Below are 14,986 nucleotides of genomic sequence, written 5' to 3' on the forward strand. Positions count from 1 at the left end.
ACCCGGGGCCAGTGACACAGCTATCACTTTGTCGCAGTGCCCCGACGGGAGCTGACGGTGGGCCCTGGCCTGACCTGTGTCCACTGTGCCTGGGGGCTGAGGGGTCCGGGCTGCAGCTGCGCGACTGGGCTTTGGCTCAGCAAGGTGAGAGAAAGCCAGATGCAGCCAGCACGTCCCGTGGTCTCCGCGTGGGTGCGGCGTCGGCTGGCTCGTGGCCTTCTGGGGGCGGGCAGCGCGCGGAGGGCTGACCGGGGCTGCAGGGATGTCTGTGGTCCGGGCAGGAGCTCACGCGGCCGAGGCCTTGCCGACTCTCATGGTGTCATGATGTCTGCAGTGACCCTCCTCCACGGCCGGCAGGGTCAGTGCTGGGACCCCAGCTGTCGCGACACTGCCCAGCGCCCCTCCTGTGGACGTGAGCCTCCTGGATGATCGCTGCTCCTACGTCAAGCTCCGAACAGCACCTGTTTCTCAGTGGCCCACCTGGCACCTGAACACATGTGTACCTGTCAGAAACCGGCGACTGGTTTTTGAAAACAGCTGCCGACTTCCAAAAACGCATCCGTCACTGTCATTGTCGGTGGCGATGGAAAGCAGGTGGGCGCGAGGCTGGGCCATGCAGAGACGGGAGTGCCTGGCACTGCTGTCACTCTCTGTCACTGCGGCCAGCTGAGCGCCCCAGCTGCCAGTTGCCACCACGCAAGGCATAAAACATACCCTCTGAGCGAGGCCGCCGGCAAAGGCTGCGTCATTAATTAGTTCCACGGAGCGGGGCCCGTTACACGGCACGATAGTTGTGTTTAATTTGTGTACACTTTAATTATGGCGTAGGCGGTGCCAAATGTGATCGCAGAATCGTCTCAGTTCTGCTCTGCAACCACATTTGTATAAATTTGCATCTGAAATGCAAAGCTGCTAGTTCCCTGGGGATGGTCTCTTCACTGTGCACCAGCACCTCCGACCAAGGTGGGTGCTCGGCAAGACTGTGGGACCCTAATCTTCCCTCAGGGACCCTAACCCTCCCTCACTGCAGATGACGCCCGGACATCTGGGGCCTGACTGTCCCCTCCCGGGGCCACCCTGCTGCACCTGCAGGGAGCAAACTCTGCCCCTGACTCGCGGACTCGCGGACTCGGCTCACCGGCCTCTCGTGTTCTGGAGACGGAGTTAATTAACGTCCATGAATTGTGCTGACCAGGCACAGCCAGTGCCGGGGACAGGGAGGCCGAGCTGCCACTCCAGGTGGGGCTCAGCAAAGAAAACCGAATCCAAGTCCAGCTGGGGCTTCTTACCACGCAGCCCAAAACGCAACCCTGGCCTCGTTCCTCAGGAGCGAGGGGACGTGCCACCTCCAGATGAAACGACCGCACTGTGTCCCCATCCTGACACCTCCCTTGGGCCTTCTTACCACGTGCTGGGGTCAGCGCTGGTGGGTCCAGCCCAGGGGTGCTGCTCGTCACTGCGGGGGCATCACCAGAGGCGTGACGGCAGTGCCAGAATCACGGGCATCGGGGCAAGCCTGCGGAGACCCTCACAGGGGGGCGTGGATGTGGTGCTGCAGGTGACCCAGATGGTGTGTGAAGCTGGCCCCCCACCCGCAGCCCCGAGCCCCCCAGCCCGGGGCCTGGGCCCCAGGGTGCGTGGCCGGCCACGCAGGACGCGGCACCAGGGCTTGATGCTCCTGGTCGTGCCGCCGTCGTTAACACCTATTGGAAGAAGACGAACAGGAGAGTGAAGTGTGTCCGAGGTCGAGCTGCGACGGTCGGGGCTGCTGGTGCTCGCCGCCCGCCCCCTGCCCGGGGCCTGTGGTCACCGAGGTGGGACCTGTGCAGTGGCTGGGCGTCCCCAACACGTGTCCCCAGCTGTCTTCCCCAGGCCCCGAGCACTGTTCACTTAGCCCAACTCAGCCCGTAGGGAAACTCAGCACCCATTTGTTTGGTTTCCACAGAATTTCTCTTGGCCCTTTTTCTGGAGCCAGCAGATCGATTTTCCAAAGACGTGCTTCACACTCAGTGTGACAGGCAGCTAGCGAACCTGCCTAAGTTAATCGCCAACTACAGAAATCCGTTCTTTCTCAGTTAAACTTATTTTTAGATGCCTTTTTGCTGAGAAATATGTTTTCTAGCAAGTATTCACTCCACCAAGCGGTGGGAGGCACGGCATCCCGCACGCGGGCCCTCGGAGGCCGAAGACGGTCCCCAGTCCACGCCCAGCCAGCCAGCGTGTGGCTGCGCTCTGAAGCCGTCTCTGCAGACGTAGTGAGTGAGGGGTCTGGACACGAGCCACCCTGGGTTGAGGGTGCTCCTTCTCAGAGAACAGTGAGGACAAGTGCACGGAAGGCCACGTAACGAGGGAGGCAGGGACTGGGTGACGCGGCCACACGCCCGGGATGCCCAGGGCCACCAGCAGAAGAGGCGGGAAGGACCCTCCCCTACAGCCTGGAGGAGGAGCATGGCCCTGCCACACCGTGACTCTGGAGTTCTCGGTTTCAGAACTGGGAGAGGACAAATGTCTAGAGTTTCAGCTGCCCAGCTTGTGGTCACCGTTACCAGAGCTGGGACATCGCATGTGGTGACATCACACGCAACCCAGGAAGGTCCCTCCTACACAACCGACACCTTCAACGTCAGTTTAAGACACTTATGAAATTAATTACAATTGTCTCGAGAGGCTGCACGTGTCTGAGGCCGACAGGGAGAGATGAGGCAGCTTGCAGGTGACAAAACGGGCGTCATGGCAGAGCAGCTGGTCTGCCCGTCACGGGGTAGTGGTGCCGGAACATCACACGCCACGCTGGGCATGAGCTCCCGCCCAGCTGTCAGTCTACAACTCTTAGGAACTGCTGGATCTTACTCCAGAAAAAGCAAGAGCTGTGGTGCCTTTCCCTGTGAATGTCCACTCCTAGGGGACCCGGTGCCGCCCGCTCCTGCAAGACCCAACGTCCACGTTCGGCGCCGCCTCTCGGCTTCCTGAGTCCGTGACGGCCCCATGCTATGCTCTCAGCTCCCTGCCCTTTGTGGAATTTTCACGAACAGCTGAAGAATGTGTAGGCAATGCCACCATGGAAAACCACCTTTAATTCCAGAGCTAAAATCTTCATCTGACCACAAGGTCCTAAAAAAATTTAAATAAAAATCTTATTCCATACGTTTGCAATGAAATTGTTTCCTGTATGTTTGCTTAACTTACAGAGTAAACTGTGCAAGAATTATGTAATTAAAGTTTTTATTTGTCAATAGCCATCTAGTCACAGGTTTTAAATAATCACGTGGGTGTGAAAACCCTCCAAAAATTAATGCACAGACCTGCAACATGTGTGTTTACTTATGGAGCAAGTGTTCTGCTAAACACCATTGCCTTCAGCCCCCCGGGAGGAGCCAGACAAGGGAGCCCTAGGCTGTGGGGGTGCAGTGCCACCAGCCAGAACTAAGCGTCAGCGAGCGCATCTGGTGACAGGGTGCTGTGGCTGCCGGCTCTGAGGCGCTGTTGCCTCCTGGGATCTGCTTGGTAGGGTGCATGTGGAGAGGTGCCTTGGTGGCAGTAGGTCCATGTGGACACGCCGGCCACCCTCAGTGCCTCGTACAAGTCCCTGCTTCTGTGAGTGAAGAGCCACACCCCGGGTGACAGGGCCCTCCCAGAGCCCGGGCACGGCCCCCCAACCTTCCTCTCTTTGCTCAGCCATGCGTACCTGCCACCCCAACTGCCCTGGGCAGACAGGCTGCCAGGGCTGTGGGGCCAGGACAGTGAGGGACGGAGGACAAGTGTGGGGAGGCCGCGGTGGGCCCTGCGGGGTCACGGTTGGAGGAGTTGTCTGTGGAAACTTGGCCATCGCGGGCACTGCACACAGAAAGAGCACTCTACACCCCTCTCTGCCGGGCAATTCTGATGGACGAGTGGCCGAGGACGAAGAACCTCTCATCCTCCTAGAGGAAGAGGAAGAGGAAGGCGGAGAGACCTACGAGCACGCAGGTGCCCGTCGGATGTCGGTACCGATGGCCCCGGCGCCTTCCGGGCTCTCGGGGGGCCGGGGGTTCTGGCAGCTCCTCGTGAACGGCGAACCCGACGGCCGCTCAGGCCCAGGGGTCAGAACCCGCTCTCGTTCCCGGCGATGCTGCTTTGCACACGGCCTTTGTGCTCCCGCCAAAGCGCACGGGCGGGCGCTGCTGCCGCTCGCACGGCCGGGCCCTGGGCCCGCCTGCGTCCAGCCTTGGTCTCCGCCGGCCCGCCCAGGGTCAAGGACGCCCGGCCCTGACTATGCACGGCGGCGGGGCGGTCGGGCACGCGCAGGCGCAGAGGGCCACACGGCCGGCGTGGACGCGCCCGCGTGGCGGCGGCCTCAGGACGTCCAGCTACGGCCTCGGCAGCACGGCTGAGGTCGCCCCGGGGCAGGGACCCTTTAAAAAGTGGGGATGGCTCCTTGAGGTCAGGCCAAGCTGGTGAAGGGTCCGGGTCAGGAGGAAGGCGAAAGTGGGCGACAAGGCGCGTGACGAGCCGCAGCGCGTGGCCTCCTGTGAGTGGCCGCCGCCCCACCGGCACACGCCCTCTGGGGGCACACGGGCCTCCCGCAGTGGCCCCCACGCTCGCTCGCAGCACCAAGAAACCCGTGACCCCGCCTCCGAGGCGCCGGGACCGCAGCAGGGGCCCAGGCGGGAGCCCCCAGACCCGCTGCCCGCGCGCGCCTCACGCGCCCCACGTCGCTGCCCAGGTCCGCACGGCCGCGGGACGCAGAACCGGGCTGCGTGCGCCCCCGGGGCCGGCTCGGAGCGCCGCCTGTGACGACTCTGACCCGAGTCCGGCGCTGCCCTCCTCTCCGACGATTGTTCCAGTGGGAGGAACAGGCCACTTCCGAGGCTCATCTGACCTTCCCCCGACGTGCAGCCTGCCCGCGGCTCCGTCCTCTGCGGTACGCGCTCTGGGTGGGGGCTGTCCGCACAGCTGACGCACTGGTCCCAAGTCCCAGCCTGAAGTGACCGTGCCCAGGGAAACGAGGCCCTCCCCCAAAGCGTGGCGTTAGCACATGGTGGCCTAGAATCAAAGGAGGCGGCGGCCTTCCTCCAGAGGGTCAGGACGTTGTCACACACCGGGACAGGCTGTGACCTGCCGGGTACTGTCCCTGGCTGTGCAAAGGGTGTGGGCCCGAGGGGCCCCGACTGGGTCCCTGACGCCTGCCTATCAGCTCTCTGGGCTCAAGCTGAGGAAAGGGAGCAGCAGAGCCGCACAGAGGAAGCAGGCACATCCGTGTGTCACACGTGCACGTGAGGCTGGCTTGGTGAGGTGCCACCAGCCTAATTAAATTAAAAAAGAGGATTTCAAAATGACATTACTCATTTCTGTCAAGCAAAGGGAGATATGGGATGATCAAAAGCCTGCTCGGTCTGTCTTTAAGAAATAATTTCCTACCGAAGACGGGAGATTAATGTCTGATGCCGTTTGTAACCGCGACTACTAATGGGAAGATAATGAATGACTCGGGGCCTGTTGGTTCTCCATGCTGCTTCTGGCACGGTTGCTGTGCACACACTGCCCAGTGTGTGCCAGGCACTGGACCGAGCCCTCGTAAGGCTGGCCTGGCATCCAGCTGCCCAGGATGGGAACTGTGCTTGCCGTGTAGGTGCAGGCGGAAGGGGGTGGGGGTCCTCCCCACCCCCCGGTAGCCGAGAGATCAGAGGGCGGCGCGGCCCCCCTCCCCGTGGCCAGAGCTGTGGGGTCCCGGCCAGTGTCCCCTGCAGTGCACCCCCTCACGGAGAGGCCAGCCCCTGTGCCTGGGCCACTGGCTTTGCTTCCTGGTCACACAGTAGGCACTGGGCAGGCTGCACTGAGCCCGGCTCCCAACCTCTATACCACACGCTCGACGCCAGGCAGCATTTCCAGCTGCACGTGCTCCTCAAGGGGACATCACTCCAGGGCCGGAGAGGACCCCACCCGTGAGTGCTTCCCAGAGACACAGCCTCGAAGTTCCCAACGGCCGAGTGACGTGGCCGATTTACTAGATGACACGAGGTAACTACTTTGTAGACATGCGCAGTGCGGACAAAGAGCTGAGCACGGCCGCTGCCACGGACCCTCGCCGGAACCTTCGCGGCAGCACGTTATGACGTCACGGGAGCTGAGCGTAAACCGGCCGACCGACCACCGGCTGCAGACGCCCGAGACGCCCCCGTGACCCAGTAACGGCCCCCTTTCTGACAGCGAGGCATCTTTTTATTAGGCGTCTTCGCCTTAAATACGACCCGTGGGAATGACGGCATCGAACTTGCCCAGGTGCAACGGCCGCCTGCTGGGCTGTGACCGCGGGGGCCGGGGCGCCTACCTCCACCACGGACTTGGCATCCAGTCGGAAGTTGAAGTCGCCGAAAACGAAGTAGGCCACTTTCTCGAACCGCGGGTCAACGATCCTGGGAGGACAGAAGGAGATAGTCACTGAGCGTGGGCGCCCGGGCCCCCCAGCCGGCAGCCCGCACCCTTCCCGCCGCGCTCCCCGTGTGCACGCCCTCCATCTCCCGCGGAAGGCAGGCGCGCCCCCACGCTCGGCACGGGGACGCGGCCACAGTCCCCAGACGGCGCGTGGCTCCCTCTGCCAGGTGCGTCCTCATGGGCTGGGCCAGGGCCGCGGTCAGATCACGTCTGGTGGCCACCGCAGCCTGCCCTGGGAAGCGAGGCTTGCCAGAGGGCCCAGGGAACCTTAACTGCAGAACCAGCTCCGACCGGGCTGATCCTGCTTCCAACGAGACCAGGGCCAAGGCTTAACGCCACCGGAGTGACACTGCGAATGCTCATGCCCCGGAACCACAGGACCTGCACATATGGAACGCCCCTGCCCAGGAAGACCGGTGCTGAACCCGCCCTGCCAAAGCCCGGGTGGGGGACAGGCCGGAGCCCCCTGCCCCCTCGCCGCCACCCCGGCACATAAAAGGTGGTTTCTTCCTCAAAAGCCTCCTGTGTGTGGGGGGGGCCAAGTGGGCCGGTGGCCTGCACGAGCCCACAGGAACCCAGGCCCCCTCCGTCCACGCCACCCTCAAGGTATTTGCCTCTTATCCCCACTCAGACGTGGCCGAGGTGAAAAGCAACAGCAGCCGCATTTTTAAGCTAGAAATTAATTTGCTTAAAAACTTTTCCTGCACGTTTTAAATCAATGACACCGTTTCACGAAGCTTTTGCCACTGAGAAGTGCGCCTGTGGCAAGCATCTGACAGGGTGGTAGCAGTGGCCTCCCTCGGCCGCCTCGGCCACCGGTGACCAGTGCTGCTCTAGGGGCAGCCAAAGCGCCTGGCACTCCTGACTCCAAAGAACAGCAAGCCCTGCTAACAAGTCCGTCACCACGACAGATGTGTCACCTGTACAGAAAGAAAGGAACGTCTGGGTGACCAAGCCTCCGGCCCCTGCTGTCCAGTGTGGCTCCAATGGCACACTTGCTGGTCCAGGGCTGTGGGGGCACGAGGGGGCACCCCTCAGACAGACCGCCCTGGGGTGGACGTGAAAACTCGGTGACTTGGCAGGCAAAAGCCAGGGAAAGCGTCTACGCCAGGTGCCCGAGAAGTTCTGATGCGCGCCAAGGGACCAACATGTCCCCAGCCACCCTGTGGACGTGCCTCCTGTGGAGAGGGTGGCTGTCCTGCCTGCTCACACCTGCCTGACGGAGGGGCGAACTTGCCCCGTGCTATTTAACGGGTCTGATCGGAACGGAAAGCACGTTTTTGTTTTAACTTGCATGGTCATCTGCAAGGTGGACCATCCTTTCCGAATCTGCATTTTCTGTTTTTACTTGTTCAGAGCCTGTTTATTGTAGTTCCCTGCCTGCTCCTTTTTAAATTCCAGGAGTCTCCCTGTAATTGCGACATTAGTCCTCTGTAACACACGAGGCGGACATTCTCCTTGGCCCGTTGCTGGCCTTTTCATTTTGTTTATGACATCTCGTGTCCTGCAGAAGTTTTAATTTTCAAGCAGTCGCATGTTTCAATTCCCCACGGCGGCCTCTGCCTCCTCCAGGAGGCCGGCCCCTTCCTTCGTCGCCGGGCAGTTCTTCTGGTCAGCCTCCCATCCACCTGGAGGCAGTGTGTGAAGCAGAGATTCGACCGCATCCGTCCCCATGCCGACTGATCCGCACCGTTTATTAACCCTTTAACCCCCTCCCATGTTTCTATGGCACAAAACTCCCCAAATCTCGCGGGTCTTTTTGAGACCATTTCCTGATGCAGACCTCGTGTGACTTTTTATAGGGAGACCATCTCGCCAGCAACTCCTAAAAATCTCCTTGGCTATTGTATTTCTCTCGCACGTTAACTGCTCTACCATCTAGCTAATTCCACAAAAATTCTTGTTTTCCTTTTTACTTGGAATAACTCGCTAACGTACACGTTAGTTTGAAGAAAAAGGACACATTTCAATAAACCGTTACTAGTAGTGCAAATGACTAGTAATTTCACTGACTTGTTTGAAAACAAAATCTTTCTGTAGTGGAAACACCACCAACGCATGAAGACCGCAGGGCCCTGCACAGATGCCTGCCCGACGGCTCGCTGACTGGCCGCCGTGCCCGGGGACAGCCCCGCACCCCGCCTCCCCTCCGGCCAGGCAAAGGGCTAGAACTCGGCCCCAGGGGGCTCTGCAAACAGGAAGCTTCAGCCGTCTCAGCCTCCTGAAAAAAAGTAAGCCTTTTTCTGCCGTTAGAAGAAAAACGTAACTAGGGACACAGTGACGCGGCTGCTTCTGCGGGGGCGCCGGGCGGGAGTCGTCAGTGGGCGTGCGCCCTCCCTGCCCTCCTCGCCCGCTTTCCCGCTGCTCTGTGGTGGTCCCCCCGTGCCGTCACTACTCGGCCTCCAGAGCCGAGGTCCCCGGGGCAGGGGCAGAGCCACCTGGCCGAGCACCCCCGGCATCGGCCCGCCAAGGCCTGCCAGGCAAGGGCCAGTGGGGCGCTGTCAGGGTCCCCGCAGGCAGAGGGGCAGTGTTCACGCCCGTCTCCCGAAGCCCTGCCAAGTCCTCACTGTTACTGGAGCCAATGCCCCGGCCCGAGGTCTGAGCTCTGAGACACTGGGCCTGCTCGGGCCTCAAGCTGACAACCACCCTGTGCCCGGCCTCCCTGTGTCCTGGGAGCGCTGAGTGACGCCCCTGGGGGTTACAGGAGGCTGGGGGCAGGGTGCCAAATCAAGGATGTCACAGCCCGGCCAAGCCCGTTTATGGGATACCGGAGTGACTTCCCGCCTGGTGCTGTCGGGGGGCACAGACTGCAGACAGCTGACACCCCCACGCGGATCAAGGACGCGAATGACCGTCTGGCTAATGAAACAGCATTCTGAGATGAAGTCCTCTTTAAAACACTAACAGATGTCACGTTTAGTATCTGGCTGAGCTCAGAGGGAAGACGCGACCTTCCCCAGCCCCGGGCTGGCCCCACCGCCTCCCGCCGCGGCCCACACGCAGGGCCGGGTGCTGGGTGACAGCGACAGGCTGGCCGGGCCTGCGGTGTGGGGAAGTGACTCCATCCGCACGCCCAGGACCGTGTCACACTGTCATTAAAGGCCTCGACTTTGCCCCAGTCCGTGCCCGCTCCCTACGAAGCCCGAGCCCATTAATAACAATGGCAGCGGGGGGCAGGGGGCAGGGGGCCGTCACGGCCGAGGCAATCGCCTGAGTGCCAGGCCCGCGGCCTCGTGGCTCTCACTTTTAATTTCAATAGAGTGCCATTTGGACCAGGAGGAAAAAAGAGTTGTTTGAAAATTAATTACCTTGTCAGGAGCTATTATGATTAAAAAGTAGGCCCACATCAATATCGTGTGCCTAATTCAAAAAGGGAATTACAAGAATAGCCATAAAAATCAATTTTTTGGGCCTTGAAAACGAAGTGTCTTTCTGTTTTGACAGGTGATTTCATTATGTGACAAACCGCGGTGACACTTGCCATGTCACAGAGGCCTGCCTGGCGAGGAAGGGGCCACGGACGCGCTGATGCCGGAAGCTGCAGATTAGACGTCCGACGACAGGGACAGTGTCCCACAGGGAGTCGCAGGCTGAGTGTTCAGGGGCCGCCTCAGGCCGGCTGACGGCGTCTGCGAGCAGCCCGAGGGGCCACCCCTGGGCTCTGACCCCGAGAGGCTGCGTGGCTGAGCCGGGGACATGGCCACGATGTCCCCCCGTCCCTCCACGCATCCGAGCAGCCCGGCCCTGCTGCTCTTCTGCTCCCTAACTACTGAGCGCAGTGGGTTTCTGTACAGTCAGGAATCGACTAACGCCAGTTTCTGTTCCTCGGATCTGACAGAGACTCGTTCTCTGTCGAACAGCTTGAAATGGCAAAAACAGCAACAACAGTAATGACTGCAACAAGGCAGAGTGGTCTCGAGTTCCCGAACGTTTCCCCTCGTCTCGAAACGTCCAGCGGAATGGTGTACGATACGTTTATTTAAGCCGCTCTAAGTAAACGGACCCATTTACTGTCACCGGAGACAGACAAGCTGGTGTGCACGCTGGCTGGGTGGGGCTGGTGGCCCCCGGGGGCACGGTCGCGCCGTGCTGATGTCGGCTGGCACGCACGAGGGGGCTGCGGTGAGACAGCCTGTCCCCAACGTACTTGGGGCAGGGACGCGGGAAGACCACGAGGGAAGGTGGGAAGGGGGTCTGCGGCGCGGCCGGAACCAGCGTCAGGGTCAGCATGGGTGACCCTTTGGGGCATCGGCGAAGTCCCCACGATCGGTGCACCCAGGGCCCTCGGCGACTGGCCCGCTGGCCGGCAGCACGGTGCACTCGTGAGTGATGCTCCGAGGTGCCAGGATACGGTCCTCCAGCCAGGCCAGCCAAGTGGTGCCCGCCATACCCACTGCCACACCCCGTGCCCAGCCATGGGGTCCTCGTCACAGGGGCACACGGTCCCTCGGCCCCTCGAGAGGCATCAGTCTGGAGAAGTCACAGGCCTGCAGCCACAGCCTCCACGGGGCACGGAGGGAGGCGGGCGGGCGAAGTTCTCGTAAGTGTCCCCACGCGAACGGCTCCCGTCTTTAAGAGGCCACCTCCTGTCTCAGACACTCGCGGCCCGAGGCCCTGCTGCACACTGCGTTGTCTCCTCACACCCCGTGTGGCAGCCCTACCCCACGTGACCACGCTGGGGGCCTGGGCGTCAGCGTGGTGGCCGTGCTGGGGGCCTGGGTGTCAGCGTGGGCCCCGATCTGCTGGACAGACACCAGAGTGCTCTGCGGTGCGTGCGGCCACTGTGAGAAGGTGGCCATCTGGGAGCTGGGAGGTGGCCCGCACCCCGACCTCGGACCTCAGCCTCCAGGTCTGCGCTGCTGGGTGGAGCCTGGTGGGCTGAGACGGCCCCACGCCTGTCAGGGCTACTGGCGGTTCTGGCCGGGGCCTTGGTCCCCACCTGTGCACTGGGGACCTTCACAGGTCCCCACCTGTGAAGGTCCCCAGCCCGCGTGGCTGCTCCTCAAGCAGGGAGAGCCGAGGGCCGGGTGGGCTTCAGGCCCCAGACACCCTGCCGGACCCTCAGTCGTGGTCCACCTTTCAACATCCAGCCCTCTGACGACTCTCCCACTGGGCACAGCTCGGGCACTCGCTGAGCGTCCGTCCACGGCTGCCACTTTCATGCTCTCCAAATAGTGGTACGTTAAATAAGCCGCTTCCACACTGAGCCACCCCGTGTTCCCCAGACGGGTGGGCACGGGTGCTGGCTGGTCGGGGACGTGGCATGTACCTGGTCCCTGCAGGCACCGCTCCCCATTTGGTCCTGACCGGCAGCACCCTGAGGACACGCCCACCAACACCACATGGCTGCCCCAGCATGGGGGGAGGGAGCTGCTGCGGGGCCAGGCAGGCGGAGCTGCCTTTGGCGCTGGAGCAGGGGCGGGACCCACCACCAGGTGGGTCTCAGCATGGCGCCCTCCTCAGTGCCGGGGCACGGTCGCCAAGCTGCCGACACTGTGTGCGGCACGGACACACAGCAGGGCCAGTGCACACACGCTCGTGCATGCAGCAGCCCGGGAGCGTGCGCCGTGGGGAGGCACACTCGCCCACAGAACAGGCAGCCGATGGTGTGGGGGAGGGGCAGGATGCAGGGGACAGGGCACCAGTGGTGTCTGTGCTCCAGAAGGACACAAGACGAACACGGAGAAACGTACCGTGACAGGGCTCAGCGGAGGGCACGTGGCTGTGACTGTGTTCTGTGTTTTCTGGACACTTGAATTAGTTTTTGACACAACAAAATATCAGTCGTCTGAGACCTTAGGAAGGGGCAAAGTGCTCATTTTGCTGGGGCTGCCCCTGACTCCACGTGTCCCAAACAGGCACGGTGCTGCATGATGCCCCAAGAACGCAGCGGGGGGCCCCCAGGCTGAGGGGCGGTGGGCACTGGCTGGGCTCCCTCGAGCTGGGCTCCAGTTGGATGTGACAATGCCACCCAGGCCTCCAGGCTGAAGGCCCGAGGTGCCGTGCGTGCAACCTGCTTCCTCGCGGGTGGGCGGACTGGCGGGACAGGAAGCCGGCCGCGGGGAGCCGTGTGGCCAGCCGGGCAGCGCCACCCAGCCCTGCCGCCCGCGGTGAGCGGCCCGCAGGCCAGCAGCCTTTCTTCACTCACAGAGCAGCCAGGCAAGTTCTGGGAACGGCTAAGGAGACACATTCAGATGGGCCTTTGAGCGGGCTGACAGCTGACTGATGACCGCCCCGCGGTGACAAAGGGCGCTGTGGGCCTCACCGCCAGCCTCCCCCTGGGAAACTAATTGGCCTGCCTTGTTCCCAGAGCCAGCACTTCCCGCGCCCGTCCCCTCTGAAAGCCCCAAACGAGCGTGAAACAGCTCTTTTGACCGGACATAAAAGTTAAATGTCCCAATGTTGATCAAATTAACTTCAGCGCGGTGACAATGGGCTGTAATGTGAGAAAATAATGGGGGGGCGGACAACGGGGCGCTTTACGCCAAGATTTCACAGTTGTAATGTGAAAATGTCTCTGTTGGACGGGGCCAGGCCACCTCTCAAAGCGGGGACAGAACAGCCCTGTCCCTTGGGGTGAAAAAACCTCCCTGCACAGCCGAGCGCCTGAGAGGTCGCAGGAAGTGCCCGCGGCCGGCGCCGCGGGAGGGCGGTGGCAGCTGAGGCCTCCGCTTGGGGTTTAATCCCGGATGCTCCCCACGGAGCTTCACCGCGTGTCGGGGAGACCGACCGGCCCGGCCCCACGTCAGGCGCAAAGCGGCAGTGGCCCCCGCACGAGGGCCCGGGGCTGTTCACTTCTGCGTGTCTGAGCCTGAGGCTCTTCACGAACTGGGGTTCGCCTTCTCTATAAAACTTTCATAACGAGAGATTAAAAACAGAGAAGGCATAAGCTGCACAAAAAATACAAAATCATTATCTGCAATAAAAACTCCGAGGAGCCCACGGGCCACAGTGGTTAACGCTGCACACACCTTTCTGTGGCTGCCTCCAATGGCCCGCCGGCCGGCCCGCTGGACCGAGGGCGCCCACAGCTGGCGCTGCTGGAGGGCAAACGCCTCTGAAGGCCTTGCACACCTCAGACAAAGAGCCCGTCTCTCTGGTTTTTGAACAAGCTTTTCATTCTGGAATAAACTTGCATTTACAGAAAAGTTGCAAACGGACCTGAGCGCCTCTCAGTTCTAACATGAGCTTCCCACCAGCAGCTCTCGGGGCCGGGACCTGAGGCTGATGGGCCACCGCTCCCGGTCTGACACCACACGCTGTGGCAGCGTGGCCCCTGGGAGCTCGACGTGGGGATTAAGCCCGGAAAGGCAGGCTCCGTCCCCAGGAGCCCTGGCCTCCGGTGTCCACGCCCGCAGACAATGCGCCCAGCAGTTCCCGAAGCGTGAATGGGACACTGTCGGTGGCAGCGTCCATTCAGAGGACCAGTGTGGCATTGTCCTCCCCATCAGCAGAGCAGAATGCAGTCTGCTGGTGGCTGCCAAAAGGTTAGCAGCCCGGATGACAGGGTGGCCGGCAGTGACCCTCCCACAGAGCCGCGCTTTGTGTGGCCTGCGGGGATCCTGGGAACGCGGGGCCGTAGGGAAGCGGCAGAAACCCGAGGTGGCTTTCGGGCGGCCACGGAGGAACAGCAGTTTGGGGTGACGACACATTCGAGTGCCACACCCCACTGAAGCCGACTGCAGTCACCAAGACGACAGGTCGCGGGTCCGTCTCAGCCCCAGGCTCCGTGGGAGGTCCCAGCGAGGCCCATGCAGCTGACCTGCACACAGCAGTGACCTAGCAAGGGCCCCGCTCCCTGTCCTGGGGGTGGTGGCTCTGCCCGAAATCCGCCAGCTTGGCAGCTCTCCGAGAGGCCAGCCACAGCCACCGCGCGGTGACCACACACGGCGTAACTACCATCCCCGTGCTGCCTCCTAAACCCAAACGCCACCACCCGTGCCTGGCGCCGTCCGGCCAGTGCCCAACCCGGCGACCTGCTGCTGGTCAGTGATGATGTTTCTATTCCCAAGAGCCTTGGGACAGGTGGCGGGGGACACTGGGGCCTGCACACGGGAGGTGCTCCAGAGCAGCTGGGCGAGAACGGGTGAAAAAGACTCGAGGACGAGCCGCCCAAAAGCTGAGGTCCCGAGAACAGGTACACAGGAGCCCCCGTCACAGGCTGTCATGGGTCAGAGCCCTGGGTGCCGAGGCCCCGGCTGGGCAGGCAACTGGAACCCTCAGCTGCAGGCTCAGTTCCTCGGCCACTCCAAGTCCAGCTCGGCTCACCCTGCGAGGCCAACAGGACCTGGCATGGCATCTGGCTGCATTCAGGGCCAGTGTGCAGGATGATGGCAAGGGCCACCAGACGCTGCGTCCCACACACCTGCGTTCTCTGTGCAGACCTGGCCGGCGGCACCGGGCAAGGGCCCCGAGCTCAGGGCCCTGGGGAGAACTAACGCCACTATCATGCGCCCGGCTGATGCCAGCACCGGACAGGAACGCTACCGACGGGCGAGGGGCCCCGCGGCCAGCGAGGGTGGAGCCGGGGGGAGGCTGGGTGCAGGCACAGTCACGGTCCCTGAAGGCGTGCCAG

The 14,986-nt window shown here is 62.1% G+C and overlaps 1 protein-coding gene across 5 annotated transcripts in view; it reads right to left on the reverse strand.

Moving 5' to 3' along the window:
- INPP5A (inositol polyphosphate-5-phosphatase A) overlaps window positions 1-14,986 on the reverse strand; it is a 138,801-nt gene that overhangs the window by 23,897 nt on the left and 99,918 nt on the right. For all 5 annotated transcript variants that reach the window (XM_039835958.1, XM_039835960.1, XM_039835959.1 and 2 more), the window contains exon 8: window positions 6,308-6,392. In XM_039835958.1, the coding sequence (XP_039691892.1) occupies window positions 6,308-6,392 (85 nt within the window). The remainder of the gene's footprint in view (window positions 1-6,307; window positions 6,393-14,986) is intronic.

This window comes from Pteropus medius, unplaced genomic scaffold (assembly GCF_902729225.1).
Source record: "Pteropus medius unplaced genomic scaffold, Ma_sr-lr_union100, whole genome shotgun sequence".
In the NCBI taxonomy this organism is placed as follows: Eukaryota; Metazoa; Chordata; class Mammalia; order Chiroptera; family Pteropodidae; genus Pteropus; species Pteropus medius.